Source organism: Mesocricetus auratus, unplaced genomic scaffold (genome assembly GCF_017639785.1).
Source record: "Mesocricetus auratus isolate SY011 unplaced genomic scaffold, BCM_Maur_2.0 Super-Scaffold_100691, whole genome shotgun sequence".
NCBI lineage: Eukaryota > Metazoa > Chordata > Mammalia > Rodentia > Cricetidae > Mesocricetus > Mesocricetus auratus.
This window is the reverse complement of record NW_024429267.1, coordinates 5180533-5206161: the sequence shown is the minus strand read 5'-3', so window position 1 is coordinate 5206161 and position 25629 is coordinate 5180533. Positions and strand designations below refer to the sequence as shown.

The 25629-nt window shown below is 50.4% G+C and overlaps 1 protein-coding gene across 2 annotated transcripts in view; it reads right to left on the bottom strand.

Annotated features, from left to right (window-relative positions):
- Positions 1–25362, bottom strand: part of Igdcc3 (immunoglobulin superfamily DCC subclass member 3) — a 44448-nt gene extending 19086 nt beyond the window's left edge. For both annotated transcript variants that reach the window (XM_040740171.1, XM_040740172.1), the window contains exons 1-2: positions 25245–25362; positions 21786–22091 (exon numbers count right to left, since the gene is read on the bottom strand). In XM_040740171.1, coding sequence (XP_040596105.1) covers positions 21786–22091; positions 25245–25362 — 424 coding nt within the window. The remainder of the gene's footprint in view (positions 1–21785; positions 22092–25244) is intronic.
- Between the last annotated feature and the right edge of the window lie 267 nt (positions 25363–25629).

The window sequence follows — 25629 nt, the reverse complement described above, 5'->3', positions numbered from 1 at the left end:
ACCACATGGTGGTGGCCTCTGGAGCATTGGGGGGGTGGGGCAAAGGGGGACAGAGAAATGTAAGAAAGCCCCCACCCCAACTCCAGTCTGTGTGGCCCTTCCACCGAGGCTGGGGTTTCAAAGGCAGACCGAATTCCAAGTATTTCGTCCTGTTTTCACGCCACATATCAGGTGAACATACATCCTGGTATTTGCTTCAGGAAGTGCAGTCACCTGTCCCAGCCACACAACAAACCTGCTGAGCCCACTGTGAGCAATCATTCAACACACACATACTGAATGGGAGTGCCAACATCAGCTCTGGCATCCCAGGAACAAAGCTGCCGCACCCAACGTCAGTGTGTGACGTTCCCATCACACTCTGAAGAAAAAAAAACTAGTGAAATCATTACTAGGCTCTCATGTGCTGTCACGACTGGAGAGATGGCTCAGCAGTTAAGAGCAATGGCTGCTCTTCCAGAGAACCCAGGTTTGGTGTCCAGCACCCATATTGTGGCTCACAAAAGTCTGTAGTCGCAGGGGATCCAATGCCCCCTTCTGGCCTCTAAGAGTACCAGACACACATGTAGTATGCAGACATACATATCGGCAAAACACCCACACACATAAAACAAAGATTTTTAAAACATGGCTCTGAAAACAGGTCCTGGGAACCAGGTGTATGCCTTTAATTACAGCACTTGGGAGGCAGAGGCAGGTGGATCTTTGAGTTCAAGGCCAGCCTGGTCTACAAGGTGAGTTCCAGAACAGCCAGATCTACAGAGGGAAACTGTGTCTTGAAAGAAAACAAACAAACAAACCAACAAACAAAAAAAGCCAGGCCCATAATACTTATATTAGCACAACAACCATGTGTGGTAAGGATTGCCAGTTTTTCTAGGGCTCAGGGAAGTTAAGAATTTGATAAAGCAACTGGAGAGATAGTTCAAGGGTTAAGAGCACTAATTTCTCTTCCAGAGGACCCAAGGTTGATTCTCAGCACCCACACGGCAGCTCACCACTGTCTGTAACCCCAGTTCCAGGAGACCCTACACCCATGGCAAACTACCAATGCACATTAAAAAAAAAAAAAGAATTTGATAAAGATCACACAGACAATCCCTGGAATTAAAGCAGGTGTTTGAACTCAAGGTGGGTTGACTTCAAATTGAGAGCTGTTTCCCAGCATCACAGCTGCCCTCCGTAAGAAACTACACATTCACACAGTGCTCAAATATAGCTGGTATGCCCACAGGAAGACACACGGATGTCCTACATCTTAGACCCTGCAGCCATCGCTCCTGATCAGGGTCACAGATACCCACACACAGCAAGCTTCACTTTAGTTTAATTGCCCCAGGGTTTGGTGGTTTTATAGAGTGTGACTAATGCAGAAAAGCACAGTGATGAGGTGGTGTTATCACCACACTAATGGCCCCTAGCTTCTATTAACACAGGTAAATAAATAGCCAAGATGTGCTTGTTCCAAGTGGCTCTTTTCTAAGCAGTCCGGCACTTCCAATCAGAAAATCTGAGGTACCGATCTTTCCAGAGTGGGGAGGATACCCCAGTGGGATATACAAATGGAGAAGTATTTTTTTTTCTTCAGGTTGGGAGGGCAAAGCATGGTGAATTGGCATTGGCTTCTTTGGGGGGAGAGGGAGGCCCCACCCAACGCTTCAAGTAACTGCTATGCAATCATGGTAAAGTCAAAGTCCTTCTCTGGGCCTCAGTTTTTGTTTTGTTTTTCCCCCTGTACAACTGGGGAGTTAAGGCTGCTAAATTACAAAGTGTTACCCAGATGCAAACTTCAAGGCACCGAGTGCTGCCTGTGGTGCAGGTCAGGGGGTGGGGGTGGACCTAGGAATGAATCTCTGCTTTGGATTTGAAAATGCCCAGGTCCAGCAGAGCCTCTCTATGCAGACTGTGTGTCTCTGCTAGTGTCAGGGTCACCAATCTTCTTTATGTAAACCTGCCGGGTCCCACCATATCCCTAACTTCCGTTGTTCTGGTCCGGACACCGGATCTCTCGCACCTCCCGGAAGGGAGTCTGGTTAGGGGGCCCAGGCTGGAGCCATTAAGTAAATTGCTTTCACATGACCACCAGGACAACTCAACAAAAACAGACACTTCCCCCAAATTTCCACCGCCATATATTAGTATTTGTAGGGATTGATGGAGTAGGGGTTAGGTAACAGAGAGGCAAGCTGGATCAGGCACTGCTCCCATCAGGCTATGCAGCCTTTTCAATTCCAACCTTGGTTTTACTCGTCTGTAAAATGGATGTGGAGGAGGATAGAAAAGGTATTACTGGACCTAAAAATGGAAAAGAGATTACTTAAGATTCTAAAATGGGGTTGCAGATGCAACTCCCTCAGTAGAGTGCTTGCCTGGCATGCACCAAGCCCTGGGTTCCACCCCCAGCACCACATACATGTGCTCTCAGAACTCAAGAAAAGCAGGAAGATCAGAAGTTCAAGGTCATTCTTGGCTACATATTGAGTTTGGGACCAGCCTGGGCTACATGAGACCTTGGGGATGTTTGTTGTTGCCATTGTTGTTTCCTTAAAGACTAGAGAGGTGGTTTAGTGGTTAAGAGCATATACTGTTCTTGCAGAGGCCCTTGAGTTCATTTCCCATCTCCACGTTGGGAAGCTTACAATCACATAACTACAGCTCAAAGGAGAACTCCGATCTCCAGGAGCAACTGCATTCATGAACACACACACACACACACACACACACACACACACACACACACTGAGGAGCATCTGCATTCATGAACACACACACAGGAGCATCTGCATTCATGAACACACACACACACACACAAACACACAGGAGCATCTGCATTCATGAACACACACACACACAATTAAAAACTCAAAAAGATTCTAGGACAACACTAGGCAATGTCCCCTCCTCATCCAGCAAAGGGAACTTCTGCATTATATCTCAAGGCATGCTGTTGTTTCCTAGAATGTCTGGTGCCTCAACACCAAACCCAACAGATGGAGACCTGCAGCTCTCTAGAACAAGTCTATTTTCGGGAGGTAGGAGGTCCCTAAGCCTGGGAGGACTGTGGAGTGGGACAGTGGTTGGAGGTGTCCTAACTCCTTAGGAAACATCTGCAGAGAGTTCCAAACGTTTTTCCCATGAACTCACAGGCATCATCAGACCTACTCAAGAGGAGACTCTCTTCTTCCTGTATACTTTATTAATAGCCCCACCGTGTGCCAGGGGCCCAGGTTGTAGGGAAAGGAGTCATGGACGCACTGCCCTCCCTCCCATGGCTAACTGATACAGACTCATCCTCCCGTTTCTTCCCTACTGCCTTGGCTTAGGGTCTGTAACTTGCGACTATTGCTGTAACAGCACACCCCCTCCACCTGTCTCTCTTTCAGTCTTGTGTCTCTCCTCCCAAACGTCCCAAAGCCATGATGTTCTTAAAGTGTGGTTAGTGTCTTTCCGTTGCCGTTTATACGAGGACTCTACTTAGATTGGCATTCATGGTCTTCAATACTAGGGGATTTCAGCTCTCTACACTCAAAAGACAGCAATTCTGCAGTCATATAAGGTAAGTTTTCCTTCCCTGAATATTCCATGGTTGTTTTGATTTTTAAAAGAGAGTTGTTTTATTTTATATGTATGGGTATTTTGCCTGCATGAATAAGTGACCTCAGAGGCCAGAAGAGGACACCAGATCCCTTGGAACTAGAATTAAGGATGGTTATAAGGTACAGGGAACCCAAGCTGGGCGTTGGTGGTGCACGCCTTTGCCTTTAATCCCAGCACTCGGGAGTCAGAGGCAGGTGAATCTCTGTGAGTTCCAGGCCAGCCTGGTCTACAGAGTAAGTGCCAGGACAGCCTCCAAAGCAATACAGAGAAACCCTGTCCCAAAAAACAAAAAACCAACCAAACAAAAAAAGGTACAGGGAACCCAACCCAGATCCTCTGCAAGAACAGCAAGTGCTCTTAAACACTGAGCCATCTCCCTAGCAACCTACTGCCCCCCCCAAAAAAAAAGACATGGTCTTTCTATGTAGACCTATGTTTGAGGCTGGCCTCAAACTCACAGAGATCTGCCTTCCTCTGCCTCCTGAGTGCTGCTGGTATTAAAGGTGTAGAACAGCGCACGGGACTATACCACAGAAGCTTATTCTCATTTTTTTTTTTTTTTTGCTTTTCCTCTTCATTTGGCCTGAAACTATTTTATACTTTCCCCTGCAAATATTTCCATCTTCCACATCTCCCAAAAGAAACAGTATTACCTACAGCTCCCACCCAGTCCTCACCAAAACTGTATTAGTAGAGTCAAGTGCCTACATATCTTTCTACATATCTGTGGACTATGAGTCCCATGAGAACAGAGAACAGATTAACTTGCCCTCCTCTTTGTAGCACTGAGAACATACACAATAAAACAATAAATAGTAAGTCCTCATAAACTGTAGTCTACTCTGAATGGTCTAGGAGGTCAGTCATTCTTCATCATCTTATTTTGAGACAGTGTCTCCTGTATAGCAGTCAGGTCTGCAACCTGATGTAGCGGAGGTCGACCTTGAACTTGTGATCCTTCTGCTTCCACCCCCCAGGTGCTGGAATTACACATGTGGGCTATGGCATCCAGTTTGTGAAGTACTGGCTTCATGCGTGCTAGACAGGCACTCTACAAAATGAGAGCTGTCCCCACTCGAGTCCCCATCTTTGCACAATTCCCTCTACTTTAGCCTAAGCTTCTTCAGTGAAATTTTAAAAGTTGGACAGACCGGTGTTCCCAAACTTGCTTATGGATCCCAGCGACCCAGAGTTCTGCCTAACACTGCAGACAGCAGTATTCCACTGTCAGAGGTTCCTTGGCCTGGGTGGATGAAGGCGTCAAGAATCCGTTTCTACCAAAGCTACAGGACTTACATACTTAGCTAGTTTTGGGCACCTCTGGCACGATGCAGGTTCTTGAGAACAGCCACAAGGGCAGATTCTCAGCCCAGCCCCCCACCTCTTCCTGAAGGCCTGCTGGTCCTAGTATCCCAACTCCAGCGCCCTAGGCAAGGCAAGGCGCAGAGGGCAGCAGGCGGTGGGGGAGCCTTCAGAGCTCAGCCCCCGCGGGGCCCGGTAGAGGCATTCGGGGGGCGGGCGAGCGAGGTCAGGGCCCGAGCCGGGGGCCCTGAGAGTCTCGCTCGCTCAGCGGCAGGAGTAAGTGGGACCATCTGCTCCACTCCTCGGAGGTCATTGCTTTGTGTCAAGCTCCCCATCCCCCTCGCTCCCTTCCCTCCTTTCTTCCCCTTTGGCCTTTGACTCCCGAGACTCAAAGGGAGAAAAGCACTTGAGGTCCAGATGAAAGTGGGAGGGTGATGCGGAGCGACACCAGCCTCTGCGGCACCGCACAGCCCGGGCCCGGAATCTCCGCAGCCCGAGCGCAAGACGCGCGATGCGCGATCTCAGTGCGCGGTGCAGGCGCCGGCGGCGGGCGCTCCCGCAGGAGGCAGGCCGGGTTCCCACAGCCCGCCCGGCCCGCCGGGCCCCTTTGAAGTGGCCGCAGCTGCACACCCCGCCCCGCGGCTAATCCGGGCCGACGCGGGCGTCCTCGTCCCCCCCCCGCATAGCAATAGTGTCCGCGCTGAATGGCACTGGCTAATTACCTCGCTCGCACCACCGCGGGTGAATGAGAGAATCCGACATTGTGCGCGGCGAATGGAGAAAATAAGACAGCCATTGTCCTTGCACGCCAAACGAGGGTTTGATGTCGCTGGGGCGAGCAAAGCACCATTTCCCGCCACCCCCTCCCTCCCCAGGGTTTCGAATTCCCGAGCTGTGCCTGGCCCCCTGCTCTGGTAAGGGGAAACTGAGGCAGCAGTTCCTGTCCCCCCAAAGAGATGATGGACGTGACTGGAGCACCCCTCCCGCTCCGAACGACTCCTGGCTCCTCAGCCTGCCTTCTCCATTCGCAATCACCTCCTCTCGTCTCCCGCTCCATGCTTGACTCTGAAAGCCAGGAAAGGCCTGCATTCACCAGGACCTAATTAGATTTCGTGAGAACACACGAAACCATTGGCGGTAGAGTGGGGGGAACTGTCCACTTTGGTGCCCACCTGTAGGTCACCAACTGAAAGCAACCGAAAAGTTTAGAGAAGGAGTAAAATGACTCAGGAAAGCTTAGAAGAAATAGGAAAAAAAAAAAAAAACAAAAACAAACAAGAAAGAAAGAAAAAAAAAAACGGCAGGGGGGAAGCTGCGAGGCCAGGATTTAACTCAGAAGCACCGAGGCCGAAGTTCCGAGACAAACGTTGGGTTTTGATAGCAGGGTGGTGGGCTGATAGGTGGCAACAAAGGTGAAAATGACTCCTCATCAGAAACCAGTCAAGCCTGAGGCATTTCTTCATCTATTAGGATAGTTAGCTCAGCTAAGAAATCGATCAGAACTACAGGAAACGGATACAGATGGGCAAGGTGATGGTCCTGTGTAAGATGCTGCATCGGCGGGGCGGCCGCTGTTGTCTTTGCTTCATCACTACCAAAAAAGACATGGGCCTTAGGGTAGCACAGACAGTGCATCCTTTCATGTGAGGAGTGCCTTCCCTCTGCCCTCTGTTCTGCCCAGGGTTCTAGGTGTGAGCCACCATGCCTGGTTTTAGTGAGCATTATCTTTTTGACACATACCAAAAAATTCTCCCTGCACCTGAGAATTTTGTAATGTCCCTGTCATTACAACAACATTAAAATCCCTTTGCAGGCAGCCACAGGCAACCGCAGCCAACCCCTTAGTTTTTGAGAACTAGCACTAAAGAATACAAGGTTAGGGATGCAGCTTGGATAGTAACACACACACACACACACACACACACACACACACACACACACACACACACACACAGCCCAGTTCTGTCCCCAGTACTGCATAATCCCAGCACCCAGGAGGCAGGGAATCAGAAGTTAAAGGTTATTTATCCTCTGCTACATCGTGAGTCCCAGGCCACTCTGGGCTGTATAGAATGACACTGGAGGGAGGGAATGAATGAATGAATGAATGAATGAATGAATGAGCAGCCACCAACCAGTTCCTTGCTGTAAGCAAATGTGTTTAACATTACCGAGTACTGGTTGTAATCACTGGTGAAAAGCATGCTTTCAAAATTTAAGTCTAGCTCATTGTTTTCCTTAACCAATTTCGAAACAAGGTTTAGTGGAACCCTGGTCCCAGCCCTAGATGTGATCACAGTGTTTTCCTTCATAACTCTAAGTAAATCTTTGTCATAGACTCTTATTTCTTCTGCCTAAGGCTGTATGGGACCTTTTAAGCCTGCTTGGCTTCACAACACCTGCTGCTGTGAACTACTTACATTTGAAAGATCTGCCTAGTTAGTCAATTTAGAGAACACCAGAACAAAACAAAGAGATAAAAGCGGAGTTGCTGTGTTTGGGGGGGAGACAGGCAGTCTGGGGCTGCCCCCACCCCAGACCCACTCCCTCCTCCTTCCTCCTCCACCTCCCGTTCCTGAGCCCCTTCGGCAGAACCACAAGACTCTAGGAAATGACGTTTAGTGTTTGCTTTTCTACAGAGAAAAAGGCTTTATCCAAGGAAACAGCTATTAGTAGCAGATCAAAGATAATTTTTAATTTGATAGCGTCCACTACCTTCACTTTGTGTGTATGTATGTGAAGGCATGTGTATACACGTGTTCATGTGTGCACATGCATGCAGAGGCTAGAGCTTGAATGTCAGGTTCTCACTCATTCTTTTTTTTTTAAATTTTTTTAAAGATTTCTATTTATCTGTGTGCATGTGCGTGCAGGCACATAGCGCATGCCATTGGAGTGTGTCAGATTCCCTGGAACTAGAGTTACAGGCTGTTGTGAGCAACCTGGCCACTGGAAGTGGGTGCTAGGAATTGAACTGGGGTCCCCTGGAAGAACAGCAAGTGCTCTTAATGGCTGACCCCAGCACCTTCATTTTTGAGATAGGCTTACCTGGAGCTCATCAATTTGGCTAGACTGAATAATTGCCCAGAAAGCCCCAGGGTCCTCCTGTCTCTGCCTACCCAGCACTGGGACTGGGTATGCTCTGCTGTGTCAGACTTTTATATGGGTGCTAGGGATCAGAACTGGGGTCTTTATGCTTGTATGGCAATCACATTATGGAGCAAGTCATCTTCCCAGCCTACTACCTTTATTTTATAAGATTTAAATACTCACTCAAACAGAAATGACACATGTGTGCTTGCACATATGTGCCTTTGTAGTTTGACCAGATTTCAGCATCGGCGCTGAATGCTAAATCCTCAGATACATTAGAATTTGGAAGATGGTTCACGATTTGAAAGCAAAAGGAACCTCCAGCTCAATTAGACTCTATATTTTTAACTAGAGCTGATCTCACCTCTTATCTCAACCCAAATAAGTAACTTCTGAGAAAATACTCCACAGGTACGAACTCCAGGAGACAGAAAGACCCTCTCCATTTCCATGGCAACATCCACCTGTGGGATGCTTCCGTGCCATTATGGTTATCATGCTTACATGTGACAGGAAGGCAGGCGTGTATATGCACAGTTCTTCCAAAGAGAAGGCACAGAGACCGGAGAAAAGGGAGACTTTCATCTTAGAGTCTGGCCTGTTAAGGCTTTTTGGGTTGAGATCAGCAGTCTGGCTTTCCCAGGAGATAGTCCTGCCCTGAGATGACTGTACCTCTCTTGGTGGGGAGGGCTGAGATCTGAATTCCCTAAGCCAAGCCCTTCTCACTGGACACTTGCTAATGACACGTGTGACCCTGGAGGAAAGGCCCTTCAGAGAGACCTGGACAGAACGGTGGCATACGGGTGGGAGCTTGCTAAGACTATAAGTGACTAGAATGGGGGGCTATAGGGCACAGTCAGCGGAAGAGAACTGGATAAAACTCCTATCATCCTTGAGCTAAGAGCAGCCGGATGCAGCCACTGTGGACTCAGGTGCAGGGACTTAGCGGTGCACTAGAGTGGGTTGGGGGAAGCCATTCCTGCAGCTTCACTGGCCGACCCCACCCCATCTGTGGCGCTCCAGAGGGCAGGCAAATCACAGCAGGCAGGGCTCCTGTCTCCTCACACCGGACTCTCAATTCCGTCCTCAGCTATCAACCCCAGGCCAGACTCTGAGGCTGCAAAAAGGAAGGATCCTCTCCTGTGTCTGGTCCACAGTCCAGAGTGAAAGCCGAGGCAGGCACAGAAGGACCGAGCCTTCTCAGCACCCTAAGAGCAAAGCTGTTTACACAGCCCGTGGATCCTCCTCAGGATGGCGTGATGAAAGCAGCAGCTTTCCCTGCTTGGTGGTACGGGCTTGTAATTCAGCACTTGGAATTGTCTCAAAAGCAACTGGGCTGGGCTGTGGCTCGGTTGGCAGACTGCCAGCAGGCAGGGAGTCCTGGGCTTGATCCCCAGCACTATATAAACCAGGTATAGTGGCACATATCTATAATTCCAGCACTCTGGGATCAGAAGTTCATCGTTATCATTGGCTGCATAATGGGTTCAAGGATACATGAGACCCTCTCCGGAAAAATTAAAATAAAATAATACATTCAACAAAAAGCAGTATTATTTTATCTCATAAAGTCTTAATCCCAAGCCGGGCGTTGGCGGCGCACGCCTTTAATCCCAGCACTCGGGAGGCAGAGGCAGGCGGATCTCTGTGAGTTCGAGGCCAGCCTGGTCTACAAGAGCTAGTTCCAGGACAGCCTCCAAAGCCACAGAGAAACCCTGTCTCGAAAAACCAAACACCAAAAAAAAAAAAAAAAAAAAAAGTCTTAATCCCAGAAGCATCACACCAGGTTGCTCACTGTGATCTTAATTTTAGCACAGTTTGATGGGAAGATGACTGACTTAGAGAGCGAAGTCAGAAGCAAAGGAGGGAACAGGAATGCAAGATGCTGGACTAATTCTGTATAATACCATTATTGGTGATCTGAAGTAACAGAAACAGCATATCCTAATGCAACCTGCAGGTGACACTGCATTAGACAGGACTTCTCTAGGGTGATAGAGGAGTGTGACATAATTATCAGGGATCTCAAGAAAATCAGGGTGAAGAGGACTGTTGCAGAAAGAGTGTGACATTCTATATAAGATGAGACATGATAAAAAAATATTTCAAAAGGAAAGGAAAAAATAAGCCAGAATTGAAAATGGCAGAAAAAGATCCAGGAATTGTTGTTTATCTCTGGGTTCCAATTCTCTAAGGTCCTATTCAACTCTGGCTCTGAAATTAAAACTCAAATCCCATTTGGCCAATCAGCCCACGTGAAAGAGCATCTGGTCCCTTGCTGTCTTGTCACAGCTCTACACAGGACTTGGGACAAGGTTTTCTGTTTCCAGGGCAGTGGTATGAGAACTAAGAGGAAGGGTGGGGCAGTGTGAGCCTGTAATGCCAGAAGGGCTATGTCCTCCCCATTCTGGGCCAGTGCAATCATGAAACTCCAAATTCAAGTGACTTCAGGTTGAGCTCCGAGCAGAGTCAAAAGGAACTGGGGAAGACTGAAGCCTTGAGTCCCATGGCTATCCTCTGAGTTCTAAGAGATACAATGACCGATCTGTTTCGGGGACTCAGCCTCATCTATCCCTCACTGGTAAGGGTCTCTGCCCTGTGCCCTTCCAGATACCTTCTGCCCTTCCCGACTGGGCAGGCTGCTGAATTGTCCAATGAGGCCAAGGGGACAAAGACACCACCACGGACTTCTCTCGAGATTAGCGGGAGGAGGTGTTCACCCGGCTTCCACAGCAGGCCCGGGAGACTATAACCTCGGGCAGAAGTGGGGAGATAACTCCTGGAAGATTGGACCATCAAGCCCGGGGACTGTAGCTACCGCCTTGGCCAGGGGACAGCGCAAGGACAATCAGCAGCAAAGCTCCTTCCTCCAGGCTGATTAAGGCTCTTCCCTGACACCCTCCTCCCCTCCCCCTCCTGCCAGGACCCCTGGGGAGAAGGAGCCATCACAAACCAAGCCAGTTCCTCTCCTGTGATTTGTTCTGAATTTTCAAACAAAGAGTAATTATGACAGATGTGGAGCAATCAGCATCATTATGCGTGAGGAACAAGAAAGTGAAAGGGAGCCTAGGGACCCTGTAGGGGGAGGGGAATTTGTCTTCGATCCTCAGGAGCAGGCAACTCCCACCTCTACCTCCCGCAGTCCCTGCAAAACCCCCAACTTCCTTCCCTAGTACATTGCTCTGCGCTGCCCCTCCAGGACTGTGAGCAGAGCCCAAGCCTTCCTGGGAGTTCTTGCAGGGACCCAGGGTAGGGGAAGAGGAACATCCTAGACCAGGGTTCTAAGCTGGTCTCTTCCTCACCCCATGCGGCTTGGGTATCTGGTGTGTTTCAGTGAGCACTGCAGCAGGCTAACCGGGGTTTGAATCTCAGCTTCTCTACTTCCTGTGTCCCCTTGAGAAAGTTAATCATTCATTCTGGATCCCCATTTTCTCATCTGCAAAACAGCACTAGAAATACTAATGGCACTGTTGTGGAAACTGAATGAGCCCAGAAAGGCTTTATCACAGAGCAGCCCCTTATGACCACAACTACATCTTTTATTATTATTAGCCGATTCACTTGAGTGCCAACTCATGGTCAGTCCCCTGTATTGAGTGTGCTTTGGGAACTCATTAAGTCCTCTGAAATCTGCCACGGGTGTGTCAGCAATCCTCATCAGAACTCCAACCATGACAAAAACAAAACAGGGAAAATAGAGACATGCACATCCCGGTTTGTCCTAGGGGAGGGGCACAAGGGGTTATCCCCTACCCTCTTTCTGAAGTAGGGGACAATAAGGTTCTTGGCAAAGGCCAAAATTCAGAGAGGTGACAAACCAGGTTTCTGAAATATCTGACATGGAAATGGCTGGGCCAAGGCCTGAAGAATAGGACAAAGAGACGGGGCTGAGGGGACCTAGGTCCAGGCTGCCCTGGGGCAGGCAGGGAGAGGGGGAGTTTGCTGCCCAGGTGGAAGGACTGAGAGGTCCTTGAGTCCTCAGTTTTTAATGTTTTTTAAATTTCATGTGTCTGTATAAAATTTGTGCATCCGAGTGAGTGTATGCCACACGTGTGCAGGTGGCCCACAGAGGTCGGAAGAGAGTATTGGACCTCCTGGAAGTAGGATTATGATAGATAGGTGTGAGCAGCTGGACATGGGCGCTGGGAACCAAACTCAGGTCCTTTGCAAGAGCAGCAAATGCTCTTAATCTCCAAGTCATCTTTCCAGCCCTGAAGCCTCAGTTACTAAGTCTCTAAAACCAAGTGTGGTGGAGCATGCTCGTAATCCTAGCGCTAGGAAGACAAAGAAGACTGCTTTGAGGTCAAGGTCAGCCTGGGCGACATTGGAAGATGCTGTCTCAAAAATAAAATGGAGCAGATAGCCTCCAAAACTACAGAGAAACCCTGTCTCGAAAAACCAAAAAAAAAAAAAAATGGAGCTAGATTCCCTCTCAGGTGTCTTCTGGTTTCTCTTGGAGACTGGTAAGACCGCTCGGGTCCCAGTGTACCTGACATTTTAGGATCCTTCTCTGCAGCACTCTGTTTGTGAAAGAGCTACAGCTTGGTTCTCTCTCATGGTGGTCTGCCCCTCCTCTCCGTTTAGGTGGTCTGGTCTCCATCTGCCCACCCCAAGTCCCCAGGGCCTCTTGATAGTCTCCACTCCCTCACATTCCAGTGGCCTTGGGGGCAGCAGCGAGACCAGAAAGTCCAGTTTCTGCCCATTATCAATTGCCAGCATCTCTCTGCAACCCAACACCGGCATTCCAGAGAGCAGCCTAGGGCTGCCCCAGCCCACAGTCAGGGTCAGTGTCCAGCTAGGAGGCAGCTAGCGTCTCAGATTCCTCCCAGCAAAGGCAGGCCTCTGGGGAGGCCCTTAGCTGTGAGGGGAGCCCATGGAGCCCTTCTTTTGGGGTCCTCTTTGAACCTCCCTCTCTTTGGATCTCTACAGAGACCATGTGCCCCCACAGCAGAGGGTTCCCTGGGAACACAGCAGGTTAGAGGGTACCCTGTGGAGGAAGGTAGGAGAAAAGGCCGGCCGGTAAATGGGGAAAGAGAGAAGGGATGCGGAGAAGATAGGGAGAGCAGAGCAGAAGGAACATGTCCTGTTACTAAGGCAAGCACACCAAAAGCTGCCTCGGAGGAAGGCAGAGGTGGGCAGTGTGTGGAAGCAGCAGCCAAGAGACCAAAGTGGTGGCAGGTGCAAGTCCCTACAGCAAACTCCTCTGCCGGAACCAGGCTGGACGCGGCCTAGGTTCAACCCACACGCCCCTCTGAGCCTTCTTCAGGCCTTTGTCCACCCTCTCAGCACGGGACATCAGGTCCAGGAGCCCCTCCTTGTGAAGTGCACAGGCATCCCCCCTCCTGCTCTTTGAGAGCAGCAAATATCAGAGTTTTAGCAAGCCTTGGGACAGGACTGCAAGCTGGGAAATGAGGGAGAGGTTGGGGGAGCACATGTCCGTTGGCTCACTTAGGATGGCAGGCAGATTTGGGGACCCACCTACTGAATGAAAACTAGGAGCTGGATGACTGGGGAGCTGTGGCCATGTCCACAGGCTTACAGTTCAGTCCTCACCCTCCAAGCAACGACCCATGGTTCACCTGCTTCCTCCGCACTTCAGTCCATTAGGGCAGGAAACCATCAACCCTTTATGGGGCTGCACCAGCTCCGCAGCCATAGCCAGGCTATGCTGCTCACACTAGGAGGGTGGAGAGATGAACCTAGCTGCTCACCCCACACGGCTACAGCTCGAGAAATTCAGGGTGTCATGGGTTAGCTGCACACAGGGTAGACACTTTGGATGGAATTGCTCAGTACGGCTTAAACAAAGACAGAGGGAGCTGTTTGGTTTGCCATTCTAGGTACCTTCCTGTTCCATTCACTTTTATTAAGGGAATGTAAACTAACCTTCAAGCTACTGTGCAAAAGTCTCTCTTCCAGACAGACAGACAGACAGACAGACACCACACACACGCACACACACACACACACACCAGCCTGCAGGGGCTCTGGAGAGGAAAGAGAAAGGCGATACAAGTAGGCCAGGAGTGAAAAAGTCCGGGGGCAGAGGGTTAAGGGGGGCTGGGGGCCTGTTTCATTTGCAGGCTGCAAATGCCTCTCCTATTCACGGGCCCACATTCCCAGCCCAGGCGCCCGGCCACTGACAATGCAGGGACAGGAACAGAGAAGATTTGCACATTGTGTTTAAGGGGCCAGCTGGCTGCCTGCGGCAGTGAAGCCAAGGTGTGGGAACCAGAAGCACTCAACTTCCACACTCGAGTTCTGCGGGTGGGGTGAGGGGCCGCCCTGAGCCCTGCACAGAGCTGGAGGCCTCCCTCCCTTCAGGCCAAAGTGCCTGGGGCTGCAGGACCCATCCTGCCATAGAGGAAGGTTCAAGGCAGGAGATCCAAGGCCCTACAGGGAGAATCAGGCAATTGAGTACAAGTCACACCCCATCTGGTGGGGCAGTCAGAGCTTCACTCCTCGAGGGAAGAGCAGACACCCGCGATCCTGCCCATGTGAACACAGTGTACATCCTGGCCCAATCTCCATGCTCCTGGTCTCTGTTCCTTGGAATTACGTTATCAGCATATCTGTCAATTTAGGAAATGGAGGGGAGAGAGAGAGAGATTGAGAGAGAGAAGAGGAGAGACATGTACTTTGGGCCGAGAAGGCCACATGTTCATTTAGTTTTTACTAAGCTCCTCAGGCAGGGAGTGTGAGAAATACAAAAAAATGAGAAGGCCCCCAGGAGCTTAAAATCTAGCTGAAGAGACAGATGGAGTGTGTAGCTATAAACCAGTTACTTAACAATGCAAGCAGCCATCACCCAGGGGAAGGGCTCTAATCTGAATGCCACAAACCACAATTGTTCCCACCATAGGAGAAGAAAAAGAAATGACTGTAAGTTAGATGACTAGGGAAGAACTGGATAATGGAAGAGGAGCAAGAATGGTCTGGGTAAAGTTCCAGCAAAGGCAGATCTGTCCTGGGGACCTTACAGCAGAGATAGGCCTGGACCACATCTCAGTGACTTGTTTGTTCAGGCACATAGGACTCCTGGGTCCCAAAAGGGCCTTTCCATTGCCCTTCCCTTCCCTTTCTTTTTTAAAGATTTATTTATATGTATATACTATTCTGTCTTCATATATACCTGCAGGCCTGAAGGAGGTGCCAGATCTCATTACAGATGGTTGTAAGCCACCATGTGGTTGCTGAGAATTGAACTCAGGACCTTTGGAAGAACATGCAGTGCTCTTAACCTCTGAGCCATCTCTCCAGCCCCTCCTTCCCTTTTTATCACCCTTCAAAGGGTCTCAAGAGTGCCAGATGACAGTCTACACGTGGGTTTAGGAGACAGTCTAGTCAGTAAAGTGCTTGCTTTGCAAGCGTGAGAACATGAGTTCACTCTCCAGAACCTGCTTATAGAAAAACAAAACAAAAAAGAGCCATTGGCCAGGTGGTGGTGCACGCCTTTAATCCCAGCACCCTGGAGGCAGAGGCAGTCGGATCTCTGTGAGTTCCAGGCCAGCGTGGTCTACAGAGAGAGTTCCAGAAAAGGCTACAAAGCTACAACAGAGAAACCCTGTCCCAGAAAAACAAACAAACAAATAAACAAACAAAAAAGAGGCATCAGTTCTAGTGCTAGGGAAGTAGATACAGGCATATCCCTGGAGCTCCCTCACCATCCAAGTCTATTCTGAGAGCTCCAGGCTGTGGAGAGACTGTCTTACTAAAATAAACTGCACTGGGTATGTTGGGCCATGCCTTTAATCCCAACACTAGGGAAACAGAGGCAGGTGGATTTCTATGAGTTCAAGTCTAGTCTGATTTATACAGTGAGTTCCAGACCAGTCAAGGACACACAATGAGACTCTGTCTTAAAAAACAAAAGCAAAACAAAAGACCCAAGGGGATGGCATCTACAGATGACACCCAGGACTGTCCTTTGGCTTCCACGCTCACATGCACACACATGAACAGACACGCACGTCACTTGTGAGGCATGACTGGCAGGTAAAAGGGGCTGACCCTCACCCATTTATCACATCGTGACAGGAGAACTTCCAGCAGGAAGTATGTCTGTGTGTGGACACTCACCCACCAGCTGTCACTTTAGCTGCCATGCCTGCTTCCTGCCCTGACAGTAACCAGATATGTGTTTGAAAAGTAGCAGCGGGGGACATTTCCTTGGCTGCCCTTTGAGGACAGGAGGAAAGCCTTAGTTCTACACACTTAGCCTGAACAATCAACTCTCAGGTGACAGAGGCCACAATGCCAGGACCCACCTCCCCACCACCCATCCCCTTGCTCAGGGTCTTGTAGAGACTCTGGGCCTGCCACCAAGTGCAGCTCCCAGCAGCTCTACTTGTCCTGGCCCCACCCAAATCGGGTTCTCCTAGCCCCACATGACCACCAGTCCTGGGAAAGGGGATCCGGAGCTGCCCCTTTGCTCCATGGACTTCACTAGGCCACCCACAGTTTCCCGAACTATGGGTTATGATATTAGATTATGACAGTGGGTGGCCACTCAGAGTCAGCTGTGGTTCGGCAGCATTGACTTTACCTGGGCTCTCATTTGATGCAGAAATCTGGGCCTTGTCTAGATGTTTAGATTCAACATTGTATCTTATGAAGATCCCCCACCCTGGGGGGTTGTCAGGATGGGTTCAAGTTGGGGAATCCTGTACTTGATCATAGGGTGTTTCTCTTCCATTCCCCCAAGAAGCACGGGACCAAGAAGAATCAAGAGGCAGGATGGAGAGCGTCTACCAGAGAACAGAGAACTAGGAGCGGGTCCCTTATGCATCTCTACTACTTGAGCCTAAGCCATTCCCTCCTTGAAAAAAATAAAAACAAAAACCTTTTATTTTATGTGCATGGGTGTTTTGCCTGCATGTATGTCTGTGCATATCACATCTGTGCCTGGTGCCCAAGAAAGCCAGAAGAGAGCATTAGACTCTAGGACTGGAGTTACTGACAGTTGTAAGGTGCCACGTGAGTGCTGAGAATTAAACCTGGGTCCTCTGAAAGAGCAGCAGGTAGTCTTAACCACTGAGCCATCTCTCTAGCCCTAAAACCATCCCTTCTTGAAATAAACCAGGCACAAAAATCTCACTCAGCAAGAGGGAGAGGGAGCCATGAATGCCTCCATCCCTCCAGAGGGATAGCAGGGAGTCAACGGTAGTTAGGCCACCAGGAAGGGCTATAACACAGCATGGAGCCCACAGATCTTGTCCTGGTAGATTTCCATGGAGCTTTCTCTAGATGAAGTCCAACAAGTGAGAAAGCCCAGGCTGGGCAAGAGTCAGGCTTCAGCCGGAGATCATGTTTACAGTCTTTTGTCTGCCAAGCTGACTTTAAACAGACATGTGTGCCTGAGTGATCCCTGTTTGTCAGGCAGCTGAGCATGCACTGGTCCTGTGCCATGGGCCAGGAGACTCACCAAGCGAGCAGGAACACACCAAGTCAGCGAGTCTCAGTTTCCAACCCTCACACCATTAGCCTGGGAGACGGCAACGCAGAGGCCAAGGATCCTGAGGCCATGACTAGATCTTAAAACCCCAAGTTGCTGTATCCCCAACTGAAGTTCCAAGGACAGGTCAGTCTGCAGCACAGCCCACCTTGGGAAGAATGTGGTTCAAGGACAAGATCTGGCATGGACGAGTGGCCTCTGTCCTGTGAGCAGGGCCAAGCTCACTGTCCCCGTGAATCTCACAGGAGAAGCAGGGCCCGGTAGCTCCTACACCTTTTCATAAGGCGACCCTCCCATGTCCCACAACATCTGCAGGGCCAGCAGGCAAGGCCAGGGGGTGACTACCCAAGGAGGGACCCAAGGCTGATCATTAGCTTTGAGGCTTTCCAGGGATGTTAGCCCGTGAAATAAAAGGATGAAATCACAGTTGCTTGGGGCCAAAGCAAGTCCCCATGGGGCACAGCTTTAAGGAGGGGAGGGGAAGTTTATATCAGAGTACCACGCAGAGACAACTCCCTTAGCTGTTCCTGGAACCCCAAAGAATCAACCAGGCCAACTCCACCCACAGCTCAATTCATCATATTGCTGGAGTTGAAAGTAACAACCCCCCACACACACACAAAGTTTCTCTATATAACAATCCTGGCTGTCCTGGAACTCACTCTGTAGACCAGGCTGACCTCAAACTCACAGAGATCCTCCTTCCTCTGTTCTGGGATTAAAGGCATGAGTTGTTTTGTTTGTTTTTGGAGACATGTTTTCTCTATATAGCCTTGGCAGTTCTTGAATCCACTATATAAACCAGTCTGGTCTTACTATATAGATCGGTCTGGTCTTGAACTCACAAAAGTCTGCCTGGAAGATGCGAGCACCACACCCAGTTCAACCCAAATATCCTGATATTATCATCACATACAGAAAAACACATTTAGTAGCATTAGGAGGAGCTCAGAGAATTGTGTGGAAGAAGGAGAGGAAAGATTGTAGGAGCCAGTTTTCCACAAGGAAACCCACAGAATCAACTAACATGGGCTCATAGGGACTCACAGAGATTACACTGACAACCAGGAAGCCTTCATGGGACTGACCTAGGTCATCTGCATATATGTTACAGTTGTGTAGCTTCATCTTCTTATGGGACTCATAATAGGGGAGCAGGTGCTGTCTCTGACTCTTTTGCTGGCTTTTGGGACTCTACTCCTCATACTGGGCTGCTCCATCCAACCTTAATACAAGGAGAGGTGCCTAGTCTCACTGCAACTTGATATGCTATGTTTGTTTGGTAACCAGCAGCACACCTCTGAAGACCCGGGTTCAGATCTCCGGGACCAATGTAAAAAGCTGGGCATATGATCCCAGGGCTGGGGAGGTAGGAACAGCAGGATCCCAGGGGCTTGCTGCCCAGCTGGTCTAGCTTAAATGAGTGAGCTCTGAGTTCAATGAGAAACACTATTTAAAAAATTAGGTCGACAGTGATTAAGGATGTCAACTTCTGTCCTCCACACATGGATGTGCATCCCCCGTATGTGCACACACGTGAACACACATACAATGGGACTGAGAGATAGAATGCTTAGTATGTTTAAGTTCCTGGGTTTGGTTTTCAGCATGAAAAAAAGAAAAGAAAAACACATCTACCATTTTTCCCCTCTCACAGCTCCTCTCTCCCCTTCTGGGATTTTACCTCCCAGGATCCTTTGCTGGTTATGCAAAGACCCAGCAGGCCTCTGTCTCTCTGCGCTATGACGGGCCATGGTTTTGCTGAAGGACTCATGTCCATAGGCCTTGCTATCACTGCCACCCAGATGACTGTGGGTGGTCCCCCTGGGAAGCCGTGACGTCCTGGCTGTGGAACTTCCCAGAACATTATCCCTGTACCCACTGGCACTGCCAAGGATGTGGGCAAGGTCATCCAAGAGCTGAAGGAGATGCTCACTGCCATGGCCTTCCATGTTCCTGCCCCCAGGGTGTCTGTTGCGGCTCTGACGGGGCACGTGGAGGAAGCTGCCAGGTACAACGACATCCAGAAGGTGGTGAAACAGGCTTTGGAGAGCTCACTCAAGGGCATTCTGGGCTACACTGAGGACCAAGTTGTCTCTTAAGTTTTTAAAAGTGATGCCAACCCTTCCACCTTTGATGCTGGGGCTGGCACTGCTCTCAATGGCAACTCTGTAAAGCTCATTTCCTGCTCTGACAATGAATATGGCTACAGCAACAGGGTGGTTAGTGGCTTACGTGGCCTCCAAGGAGTAAGAAGCCTTGGACCATCTACCCTGAAAAGAACAGAGAGGAAGAGAGAGGCCCTCAGCCACTGAGGAGTCCCTGTTCCAACTCAGCCCTGAAACACTTGTATCTCCCTTCATAATTTCCATCCCAGCACCACAGAAGAAGGGGAGGGGCTTAGGGAGCACTACTCTCTTCAACACCACCAATAAAGTTCACTGCACCTACCAGAATCAATAAAGTAAAATAAAACAGACCATGGAGGTAGGCAGTGTATTCCTGGGAAGTACCTCCAACCCTTCTTTCTCCATCCCCAGACTCCAGGTCTGGTTCCCACCCTCCACTCACACACCCGGCCATCTGCTCAGAGGCTGTACCAGTCTCTCTTGCCTGGTGGAGAGGGCCAGGGCCAGGGGTAGCTGAGCCAGAAGTGATTCCCATCTCAAAGTCCAGGGCTGCTTCCCAGCAAGCTCCATATGGGGGCCTGGATCAGCCTTCCTCAGAACAAAGGGGCATCTTCAGCCCAGCACGAGGGCTCCTGCCTGGAACAACTCATCACTCACCAGCCCGTTCACAGGCACAGCGCAAATGTCCTTTGAGCCAGGAAGGAACTTGTCAGCCTTCACAGGGAAGGAGGCAGCATGCCATAGGAGTTAAGTGGGAGGGTACAGAGTTCAGGTTGCCCAGGCTGCAGCCTGGCTCTTCTGCCTCCCAGAATGTCACTACTGAATCCCACCCTCCTCCAGGCCAGATTTCTCATCTTCAAAAGGGGAATGTTAGTGAATGTCTCCCTCAGTTGTTGTGACAGTTCAGTGGAGTAAGTTTCATGAAGTATTTTGGATGCTCAGCATGCAGCAAGCACTAAATAAATGCCGGCTAGCATTGGCGCCAAGTTAAAGCAGCAGTTTTAAGGAACAGCTGCTTCCCTGAAGTACAGAGATTTAGGATGTAGAGCTCTGTTCACTGACCTCTCAACTCTTGCCATTTCTCAAGAGGAGTGTCCTTCCTTCCTTCCTTCCTTCCTTCCTTCCTTCCTTCCTTCCTTTTCCTCCTCCTCCTCCAATAAGCCTCCTCTCTTTATTTTTTTGGGTTTTTTGTGACAGTGTTTCTCTGTGTAAGAGCCCTGGCCATCCTGGAACTCAATTTGTAGACCAGGCTAGCCTTGAACTCAGAGATCCACATGCCTCTGCCTTCAGAGTGCTGGTATTAAAGGCATGCTCCACCACTACCTGGCAAACTCTTCTCTTTCTAACATCTGTTTGTTTATTTATTGTTTGTTTGTTTGTGTTTGTGCTCAAGTGGGGCATGCATAGGGGGTAGGGCAGAGGTCAACCTCAAGTATCTTCCTCAGCAACACTGTCCACTTTGTATTTTGAGACAAGGTCTCTCAATGGTCCCTAGGGCTTGCCAATTCAACGGAGGTGGCTGGACAGTGAGCTTCAGGGATCCTCCTGTCTCCACTGCCCAATACTAGGATGCAGGCTGCTGCTACCACACCCAGCTTTTTACCAGGTCTCTGGGGACCAAACTCAGGCCCTCATGCTAATGCAGCAAGAACTTCGTCAACTCAGCTGTTTGCCCAGCACCACCTACCATATGTGGCTGTTGTTGTTTTGTTTTCAAAGGATTGTTGACAGCTTTGAGATCTCTATTACTGACATCGTGAAATCTTATCCTACTCAAAATGTTTCCAAAAATTAACCTATAATCAAAAAGTTCATGTTGTTAAAATAAATCTTCAAAAATGTAAAGTGCCCACACAAAATAAGGCAAGTTTTTCTATGTTTAGACACCAGAGCACATTCAGTGGACCAGGATGCTCGTGGTATGGCATTGCAGGTAAAACCTTGATAAGCAGAATGAAGACATGGATGAGGCCGTTCCTCCAGCCTATGAGTCTTTGGCTACTTGTCAGTTCACACCCCAGTCACTAAAAAGAGCACATGACATAACTTTGCCATGCAAAGTCACCACTGTGCCACCTGTCACTGATCCAAGCTAGAAACTTTGTTCTTCTGAGCTTCACGAAATGGGCCTCTTCCCCGTTCTCATGATATAGACTGACCCCGGTCACCAGTCTGGTTAATGTAAAAGGAAAAAAGGGACATCTACTTACTTGCAGCCTGGATACGAGCCTTCCGACTGACCAGCAGCCCAAAGCGGTTCTGAGCCACACATTCGTAGTCACCCTCGTCTGAAGGGCCAACTCCCTGCTCCAGCCTGAAGTGGTGGATCAGCAAGGACCCATTGGCCAGCAGGGTGGAGCGGGTGCCCTCAGGAAGCTCTGCTCCATTCTTCCTCCAGGAGACTTGCACTGGAGGGGTCCCCTCCACTTTGCAGCCCAGCACTATGGGTTGTCCAGGGACAGCAATATCGTCATTTGGCTCCACAGCAAATGCTAGTTCAGCAGAGTGGCCCAGACCTGCATCAGGAAGGAAAGGAGATGTTAGCATAGAATTTACATACAGCCAGAAAGGATTCCATACACAGAGATTTCAAGTTCCATGGTTCTATGTACCCATCACAACCCTAAGTCTGTAGACTTCATAGGAATCCCTATTAAACACAGAACTATTATGTATTACAGAATGCCATCCTATGCATTATTTTACTTAACTCCAACCACAGCAGAAAAATGAATGCCATTTGTACCACTCCTTTCGTAGATAAGAAAACTGAAACCTCGAGATGTCAGGGCCTCACAATTGGTCGTTACAAATCTGAGTCTTGGAGGGCTGGAGAGATGGCTCAGTGACTAAAGGCACTGGCTTCTCTTCCAGAGGACTTAGGTTCGATTTCCTTCACCCACATGAGGACACAAAAAGCACCTGTATCCAGACCTAGGGATCTAATGCCCTCTTCTGGCCTCCATGTGAACCAGGCATGGAAGAGATGCACAGTGAGCAAAACACCCACACACATAAAATAAACTAAAACTAAAGCTAAATGAAAAATAAAACACCAGAGTCTCAGCTGGGCGGTGGTGGTAGCTCATGTCTTTAATCCCAGCACTCGGGAGGCAGAGGCAGGGGGATCTCTGAGTTTGAGGCCAGCCTGGTCTACAGAGTGAGTTCCAGGACAGCCAGGGCTACACAGAGAAGCCCTGCCCCCCTCTCCCAGCCCAGATTAGAGTCTCAAAAGCAAGGCTGATCCCAGTACTCTGCTGCCACTTCGGCCATCACCCTGACAAGCACTGAAGCCTCACAGACTTTCAGGGTGTAACCTTAAAAATCTCAGGGTGCCCGCCACCAGCTATTTAAATGTGGCTTGTAACATGATTTACAAGAGAGTGCTGTGGAAAACTAAAGTTGCTAGAGCAATGCAAAGGGCTAGGGATGTAGCTCAGTTGGTAGAGTGTTTGCTTAGCATGCATAAAGTGCTGTTTGCCAGCACTAAAACCCAACGTGGTTGCCTGTGATCCCAGCACTAGTGAGGTGGAGGCATTAGAATCAATTATGCAGGGAGGCATTTTGGTCATCCCCATACAAGAGTGACAGAGATGCTCCTCACTGTGAATAAAAAAGGAAGGAAGGGGAAGAGGAGGAGAAGGAGGAAGAGGAAGAGGAGGAAAGAAAGAAAGGAAGGATAAAAGGAAGGAAGGAAGGAAGGAAATAGAATTAAGCCTGGTGTGGTGGCGCAGCACTTGGGAGGCAGAAGCCAGTGGGTCTCTGAGTTCGAGGCCAGCCTGGTCTACAAAGTGATTTCTATGTCAGCCAGGGCTACACAGAGAAGCCCTACCTCAAAAAACCAAACCAAAAAAGTGGTGTGAGCTGGGCATTGGTAGCACACGCCTTTAATCCCAGCACTCGGGAGGCAGAGGCAGGCAGATCTCTGTGAGTTCGAGGCCAGCCTGGTCTACAGAGCGAGTTCCAGGACAGACTCCATAACAATACAGAGAAACCCTGTCTCAAGAAAAACAAAACAAAACAAAAGTGGTGTGAGATAGTAATAAATCAGGTTTCCATTTGCTGGCAAACCGTCAGAGACCTGGTCCAATGCACAATTGGGAGCAGCAGGTATGAGCCCAGCACTCAGGGTACAGACAAGGCTGTGTATGGCCTACGCTGTACCTCTTACCCCAGGCTCTGGGTGTTGGTCCTTTGACCTTTGTTATATGGAGAGATCGGAAATAGTAAATATCAATTTAGATTTCCTAAATTTAGCAGAAAGTGTGTGTGTGTGTGTGTGTGTGTGTGTGTGTGTGTGTGTGTGTGTGTGTGCGCGCGCGCGCGCTGTGTCTATAACCTTCACTCTCAGGTAACTTCATTGCTCCAGCAGGATAAAAATGAGCGTGAGTGTGTATGTGTGCTGTGTGTGTGTGCTGTGTGTGTGTGATGGTGCCCAGGAATCAGGGACCAGGCAAGAGAAATAAGCACTCATATCCCACGGGTGACAGCCAGTCTCTCTCCCTCAAGCAATTTATCAGATCAGTTATGACTTCCCTCCAAGAGCAATGAGCCCTCCTCGTCTAAAAGGCTGGGCATAGAGCCCCCTCCTCACATTTTCGGGGCCTTGAGGTCCTGGACCTTGGGTTCTTCCTCATAGACCCAAGGCCTTCCCTGCTGAGCGGGGGCCCTAGTTGCGGGGGGGGGGTTGTCTAGGCATTGCCTCCACTCTAGGATAAGGACAGTTTAAGACATTTGACGCTCACACTCGGTCAGATCCCTCGAATCCTCCACACACCCTAAGTTTGAGTCAACCCCCCGCTGAAGCCACAGGGATGAAGTTTCTCCTGGGTGCAGATGCAGTATTTTGATTTTTGAGAAGGAAAGGAAAGAGAGTAGTTCAAACGTGTGTCTGCAAATGATTTGAGAAAGAGGACGACCTAGATCCACACCCTTTTTGGGTGAAATGAGTCTTTTACAGCCACCGAGGAAACTACGGATGGCCCCACAAACCCAGGGCAGAGACTCCTAGAGAGCTCCCTCGGGGAAGGGCGGGGCCCTGGGCAGTGCGGCTGGCAGGCACTGGCCCTGGGAGACATCGTCTCTCCTCCGGCTCTCCCAGTTCTTGGCAGGGTCGCCCTCTCAGCCCACCGGGAGTCTTTCTTCCCTCTTCCTCGTAAACCTCCGGACGCAGTCCTAGCTCTAAACACTGCTGGGGTGTGTGGGGTGGGAATGATGCCTTCTCAGTTCCGTGCTGGCGCGCCCCCATCCCGGGACCCCGATCGGCCGCTTCCGGCTTCAGTCGCCTTGGGCTACTCAGGGTCCCCCAGCCCAGCTCTGAGCACCCTAGCTCGCCCTCGTCGGTTGGGACTCGTCCGCTCGTTTTCCTATGGCTTGTTTCTTTTGGTCCCCAACGCAAGCCTGCCTCCCCAACTCCCGCTTTGCCGCGCTCCTAGCTCCTCCGTCCAAAATCAGGGTCCAGCCTGAACTTAACCCTAGTCCCCTAGACCCCTCTCCCGAGATTCTGTCCCCCCGCAGTCCTTCCAACCACAGGTAGCCTTGCCAGAGTGGCTCTCCCTGTGCCCGCAGAGCGCTGTCCCGCCTGGTCTCTCCAGCACGCGCTCCTAGCGCAGGTCCGCGCGGTGTCCCGGGGTCCGCCCCTCTCGCCTGGCTTCTGAGCCCCGGCTCACCCCGGCTTGGCGCGGACAGCGGCAACAGCAGCAGCAGCAGCGGCAGCAGTGGCGGCAGGAGCCGGGGCCGGCGCAGCTCGGGCGGGCGGCGCGGGGACGCGGTGCGCGGCGCAGCCATGGGGCTCTCGGTCCGCTGGGCTCGGCGACGCGCGGCGCTACCCGGGGTGGGGGCCTCTCGCGGGCTCACAGCGTCCCGCGGGGCCGGCGCCGGGGCCGGGGCCGGGGCTCGGGCCGGGGCCGAGCCCGGGCGGCGGGAGGCTGGGGCCGCATGCTGGCCTTAGCGGGGAGCGGGGATTAGGGAGAGCGCCGCTTGCGCCATCTTGCACCCACCGCGGCGATCTGTCAGCCGCGCCCGGGGTGCGCGCTCCGCTCTCCGCCCGCGCCC